The 6,553-nt window shown below is 54.6% G+C and overlaps 1 protein-coding gene across 1 annotated transcript; it reads left to right on the top strand.

Annotated features, from left to right (window-relative positions):
- Window positions 1-312: 312 nt before the first annotated feature.
- On the top strand, window positions 313-6,548 carry MLN (motilin). Its single transcript, XM_059399003.1, has 4 exons — window positions 313-429; window positions 2,289-2,405; window positions 5,611-5,719; window positions 6,471-6,548. Exons 1-4 carry the CDS (start codon window positions 313-315, stop codon window positions 6,476-6,478), a joined length of 351 nt encoding a protein of 116 aa, XP_059254986.1. The 3' UTR covers window positions 6,479-6,548.
- Window positions 6,549-6,553: the final 5 nt, after the last annotated feature.

The following is a 6,553-nucleotide window of genomic DNA, read 5'->3' as shown; positions in this document are numbered from 1 at the left end:
ATTATCTAGTCTTTCTTCTGAGACATGGGTCCTTCCCACTTCATGAGCCCCGCTGACCCTGGAGGACTGCAGCTGTGACAAAGAGGGGAGCTGACACATGGACGACTTCTCCCCCAGCATGTGGCAGGGGCCGGGCCACCTCTTCTCAGGCCTGGCTCTGTGACAGAGAAGGGCCTCTGAGCTCCTCTGGTAAAGCCCCACACCCGGCCCGCATCAGGAGAGGCTAAGTGGCTTGCTCAAAATCACAGCTGTAGGGAACGTGTGCACCATAATCCCCATGACAAGAGCTTCTTGTCACTATCCAGCTCCAGGATGGTGTCCCGAAAGGCTGTGGCTGCTCTGCTTGTGGTGCACGTGGCTGCCATGCTGGCCTCCCAGACAGAAGCCTTCGTTCCCATCTTCACCCACAGCGAGCTTCAGAAGATCCGGGTAGGAAGTCTCCCCCACCACACACATACCTCAAGGCATGCCCACCTCCCCTGTGTGGCCCAAGTGGCGCAGAGCCCTGCTCAGCACTCAGGTGGCCTTAGTCTCTCTAAGGCACAAGTAAGTGTCCCTTTGGTAAACCCTTGTTTAATCAGCTGAGCTAGCCCCCAGCTCCAGCTGTCTACCTGCCACCTTCACTCCTCCCCAGCACCACACACAGGTGACTGCAGCTCCTACACGCAACACCTTTTCCTGCCCCTGCCCATCCTTCAGAGGAGATTTTCAATTAACAAGCCAATCAATATTTGCTGAGCATCTCTGCGGTATAAACGGCCACGCTGGGTGAGAGGCCAGGCACACAAGGAGATCTAAGAGCCTCCGTCTTCAAGGAGCAGGCTCAGCAGCCAAGATACAAACACCTGAAAATTTCACTAACAATAGAGAACAAGAGAAATGTCACGAGGTAGGACGTGATTAATTGCCCAGCGAGTGACGCTGATGGTAAGTGCGAAGCTCGGAGGAGGGAGAGGTCTCCACGGGCTGGCGCATGTTGGCAGCCTACAGAGAAGAGGTGAGCATGGATCTGTGGGTCTTTAGAGAGAAGGAGGGGCACTTGGTGGGAGCAAATGCCCAGAGTGGGAAAGAAGAAGCTGCTGCTCCCTGAAGTGTCGGCCAGAGCCGCCTCTTGAGAACCCAGAAGTAAACCAGGCAGACTTAACAGAACTCAGGGGGGCAGGTCCCCTGAAAAAGTGACCACCAGACCTGGCTCCCCGTGCCTTTTACTTTAGATGTCCAGGGGTTCTGAGTATCTTGTACAGATAGTTGTTTCTCTCTGACCTGAGGAGGTGAAAAAATGGGACTTTCATGTCCCACCTGAGACCAAGGCTCCACTAGGAACAAAGACATGAATCCATTCTCTGGGAGGTTGCGTGGCCTCTGGACCCACGTGCTCTGTACAGGGCAGGCTGCCCCAGACCCAGTGACCAGTGTCCTCTGCCAAGGCAAGGCTGGCCGGAGCCTCCCTTCTTCGTGGGGGTGGGGCGTAGCCATGGAAATACGGAGGAGATGTGTCAGTCTCTCTAAACACACTTCCTCCGCCACCAGCTTCCTCCCCAGAAGAGACAGCCCATTGTTCTAGAATCACCATGTCTCAGGCAAGGCCCTGAGCTGAATCCCAAGGGTGCCATTAGGGAAACCAAAGGAATGAGGTGTGTCTGATCTCAGTGCCCTGGGACCCAGAAAGCAGGATGCCACGTAAGATTTGGGGCAGAAACAGTCAAACTCAGTAGAACATAAACTAGCAAAATGGCAACCAAAGGACACTTTGCATTAATCCACTCTATGGTTTTGCTCCTTATAATTGCCAGGCACCAGGATTTTTATGAAGAAGCTGCAATCTCCTTCCTCCATAATTCATCTCCCTGTCTCGCCTCTTATAAATCACCTCCCAGGGACTCCAGTTTCTGGGCCACCCCGTGGTGCCCTCGCAGGCTAGGCTGTCTTGCCACCTTTTTTATAGGCTCTCTGCTAAGAAAAACCCATTTTCACGCTTAATATGCATGAAGGGCAGGCATTATTTTCAGCATTTTAACTTAATTAACAGTAACAGCCTGGGTGCAGTGCTGGAACGAGAAAGGAAGGGATTCTTCTGCAAGTTGACCTGTTGGTGGACAACTCGGAGAGGCTTCTGTGGCCATCGCATTGCTGGGACTTGCCGTAGAGGCACCTGGGGAGAAGGAATGCTTCTGTCCCTGTGGGAAGCTCAGGTCACTTAGCACCTTGGACAGAGACAGGCAGGTGCCCTCTGGGCAGTGGACAGACCACGGTTTTGGGTTTTGTGTGATTTTGTGCTCTGCCCTTAGGAAAAGGAGCGCAACAAAGGTCAAAAGAAGTCCCTGGTTTTACAAAAGAGGTCTGAGGAAGTGGGGCCTCTGGACCTTGTGGAGCCCACAGAAGAAGAAGAAAACCAGGTTATCAAGGTGAGCAGACAGGGCGACAATACAAAGAAACCTAGTGGGTGGGGGCAGGGAATGGCTCCCCTGCTAGCCACCGATTATGCTAGGATACAGCAGCGAACCAGACATTTAGGCACCCAGCTCCCTTCTAGGAGAAAGGGAGGGAAACACCAACGAGGAGACAGTAAATCATTTCAGGCACCAAATAAAGGAGGCATATCCAAATAAAGGATAGAGAATGACAGGGTGGGGCTTGGGGGTACTCTGTCGCCAGAGGAGGGCTCAGGGAAGGCCTCTTGGAGGAGGTGACATTTATTTTCTTTGAAACCAGAATGATGAGAAGGAGCCTCTCATGCAAAGCGCTAGAGTGAGAACATTCCAGAAGGAAAAGTGCAAAAGCCTTGCTCAGGAAGCACATAATAGGTGTGAGGCCCTCAAGGCCAGGGCATACTGGGAGAGGACAAGAGGTTGGCGGGCCTGGTGGTCCAGGTGAGATGTCTATGTCACTGGGGTTCAAAGCAGGGTAGTGACCTGATCTGACTTAGGAAGATCTGGGGCAGCACAAGTGGAGGCAGGAGACCAGTCAGGAGGCAGGTGTGGTCCTCAGGGGACAGATGGCAAGGGTGCCAGTTCTTCCCCTAGCAAGGAACCTTGGGGACAGCTACAGTGTGAACCCCCCTGGGTCAGTGCTGAGTTTGGATGCACAGATTGGCATAGCCAGAGCCAGTCTTGGGTTTGTCCAGCACAGCTCTTTAATTTCCAGACTCATTTGCCCAGGAAGTAAGTATTTACCGAGCCCTAAGTGCGAAGCCGGGCTCTGGGCCCTGGGGATAGTGTGGTGAACAAAACAGATACATCCTCTGAGCTCATGGAGCTCACAATCCATTGGGGGGGGGGGCAGAAATGAGATAACAAAAGGACCAGCAATGGACTACAACCAGGATAAACAACCTTCCTAGTGTGGCCGGTGGTGGCAGGTGCCATGGAGGAAAATAAAGCAGAGAGGGGAGATGGATGTGTTGCAATTTAAATAGGGTGGTCAGAGCAGGCTTAGTCAGTACATGGTATTAGTACACAGACCTGGAGACAGTGAGGCACTAAACCGCTAAGATGTCTGGGGGAAGAGCATTCCAAGCAGCACAAGTAATCAGTGCAAAGGCCCTGAGGCAGGAGTAGACCTGGCGCATTGTGGGAACAGGGAGGAAACTGGAGTGGCTGGGGCAGAGGGAGTCAAAGAGAAAGTGGGAGGTGAAAGCAGACTCTGCAGTTTGGACTTTGCTTTCACTCTGCTGAGATGGGAGCCACTAGGGGCTTTGGAGCAGAGCAGGGAGAAGATCAGATTACATTTTAAAAGCATCTCCCCAGGGGAATCTGGGTGGCTTAGTCTGGGTGGCTTTTTAAGCATCTGACTCTTGATCTCAGCACAGGTCTTGATCTCAGGGTAGTGAGTTCAAGCCCCGTGTTCGGGCCAGAGGACCTAGAAGGATGGGTTCATGACTCATGGAGACGGTGAAGCCTATGGTTAGCTGTAGGATGGCTGGAGGAAGGTCAGGAGGTCAGATAGGACCTGTGAACTTTAAGATGCCTGGTGGGCGCCCAGGTGGAGGCGTTGCCCAGGCAGGTGGATATAGATGATGGACTTTAGGAGCGCTTAGGGCTGGAGACATCCCTCCCTGTGGGAGGCATCAGCAATTAGCTGGAATTTCAAACCAGGACCGGGTGAGATCCTGGAGAGAGTAGGCATGGATGGAGAATGAAGGGGGTCCTGGGTCTGAGCAGGGGACACTTCCCTGTATAGGGATTTGGGAGGGGAGATGACTGATAGTAGGGAGAGTGAGAGCCAGGGTGACACAGTCATCAGAGCAAAACTGAGCTGGACTCCAGACCTCCTGCCTCCTGCCAGACACCAGCCAGGGATCCTTCTACCCCCTCGGGTCGCCATAGCACACTGTCCACAAACAGGGAGGTCAGTTGTGGCCCAGAGAGGGACTTCGGTGCACTCATCACACTGGGTGGCAGGGTTAGGGGAGTGTGCCTTCCCTTCCCACATGCTCCTTGGGCTCCCTGGGAGGAACGGGGAAGGACTGGTTCAGCTGGCAAAGGGGAGCTCACTTGGAACTGCCCGCTACCTGCACCCTGGGCAGTGGTAAAGCACGTGTTACATCCTGAAGAATGTCTTGGGGAGACTGTTCCATCTCCCTAGAACAGGATATATGGGTCAGGAGGTCCTTTCCAGATCATTCCATCAGCCGCCTCATTTTAAGGTGAGGACGCTGATGCATAGAGAAAAGCATAGCTCAGCAAGAGGATGGCGTGGGCAGAGGATGGCATGGGCAGGCCTGGAGACCCTCTGTGTGGCCCTTCAGGCAGCCTCAGCCTGTTTCCCACTGCCAGGGAGCCCCTGGGACTCCTCCATCACAGCTCTCCAGACAGGCAGGGAAGCTCGGCTGGCCTGTGAACCAAGACTACTGAACCAGGAAGCTCTGGGGTGGTGGCAAGATCAGTCAGGCCCCCACCCCTCACCCCCCCAGCTCGGCCACAACAACTTCTCTTGGTGGCGAGCCTCCAGACAGCTCCTTTGGGGTCTCACCTGTGTCCCCATGGTCCAGAGAAAGTCTCACCTGGTGGCGCAGATCCTGGAGTCAGACCCCCTGGGTGTCACACCCTTTCCCTCCACGACTTAGTACCTGTGTGGCTTTGACCAAGTTACTCTACCTCTTTGCCCTCAGGTTCCTCATCTGTGAAATGGGCACACCACTAGTCATATCTACCTCTAGGGCTATTGAGAGTCATCATACATGCAAAGCGTTTGGAGTAACGCCTGTGCTGCAAGGCTCCAGGTGCCAGCTCTCCTTATACAGGAGAAGAGGGACGGAGAGTTTCCTCCCACAGGAAGAGCCAGGGGGTTTCCTGCAGACCCCTCCCCTCCTGTCCCAGCTTCCCAGCCAGGGGAGATTTGTTGATCCTCCTCCCAGCAAGACTAGGGTGACTTCCAGGATCCAGCCCCTTGGTTGGAGTTTGGTGGGGGGGGGGGGGGGGGGGTTCCTGCCAGAATTCTCTGGCTGGCCCTGGAAGGTCAGAGGCTTCCCCGGAGGATGGATCAGGAAAAGTGGGGCCGCCGCAGAGCCGTGTGGCTACTGGCCATCCCTCCTGCCACCTGTGAGGCACCCAGGGGTTAATGGCGCGCTCCGTGTCTTTTCCTTCTTGTTAACTCTGCCTTATTTCACAGCTGACTGCTCCCGTGGAAATTGGAATGAAGATGAACTCCAGGCAGCTGGAAAAGTACTGGGCTGCCCTGGAAGAGTTGCTGGGTGAGGCGCTGCTGTCCACCCAGAACGGTAAGGGAAGGCGGGCGCCTCTGCAGCTGGGGCCTGGCCTCATCCACCCCGTGTTAATATTCTAGGAGCGTGTCTGAGCGCAATCTGGGGACGGCGATTTGTTTTGCTGCCTTGCACTTGAGAACAGGAAGCTGCCTTCTTGGGGGAAAGGGTGCCCCTGTCCCTGAGGGGAGCCTCATCACAGACAATGGCAGGCTCTGAGAGCTCCTGGGAACCACTGAGGCCCAATCCTCAGCCAGCGGCATCTCAAGGCTCTGCCCCATGGCTCGGGCCCCTTTTCCACTACCACGACCCTGCTCCAGTTCGTTCATTCCCTCCCCCAAAGCACCACCAGCACTGGGGGCTTCCTCTGAAGGGAACTCTGGAACAGTCTGGCTCCCGAAGCCTGCATTTTTTTTTTTTTTTTAATCTGTTCTACAAATCGTAGTGCTGAGCTACACTTGGCCTTGCCCCGTTCAAGGTCTGCCAGAGTAACTTATGCGAAGCTAGAACTTACCTGACAAACAGCTACTAATGACTTCTCATCCTCCCCAGGAGGGGAGGAGAGAGGTGGGGAGGAAGGGTTGGAGTGGGAAGAACCAGAGGTTAAAGGACTTGCCCCAGGGTACAGAGAAAGCTAGAGGCTGAGCTGCCAGATACCTGGGGGCTGGATGTGCCCCCTCCTTCCTGGCTCTGCAGGCAGGTTTAGAAGTCAGTTTCATAAGTGGACCTGCGAATGTTCCTGAGCGCAAACCCTGCTTTTCCCCAGCAGACAAATGACAGCCCGCTCTGGGAAGAAGATGGAGCCCTCCTCCCACCCAAAGGAGGCCCCAAAATCTGCATGCCCAAGAGCGG

This window comes from Mustela nigripes, chromosome 5, assembly GCF_022355385.1.
Source record: "Mustela nigripes isolate SB6536 chromosome 5, MUSNIG.SB6536, whole genome shotgun sequence".
NCBI classification, from domain to species: Eukaryota; Metazoa; Chordata; class Mammalia; order Carnivora; family Mustelidae; genus Mustela; species Mustela nigripes.
This window is presented reverse-complemented; position numbering and strand designations above follow the sequence as displayed.

What these genes read in the sequence shown, in the direction of transcription:
- MLN (XM_059399003.1), top strand. Translation starts at nt 313, where the DNA reads ATGGTGTCCCGAAAGGCTGTGGCTGCTCTGCTTGTGGTGCACGTGGCT. An exon ending in GCGAGCTTCAGAAGATCCGG is followed by an intron (nt 430 to 2,288) that starts GTAGGAAGTCTC and finishes CTCTGCCCTTAG; the next exon opens with GAAAAGGAGCGCAACAAAGG. An exon ending in AAGAAAACCAGGTTATCAAG is followed by an intron (nt 2,406 to 5,610) that starts GTGAGCAGACAG and finishes CTTATTTCACAG; the next exon opens with CTGACTGCTCCCGTGGAAAT.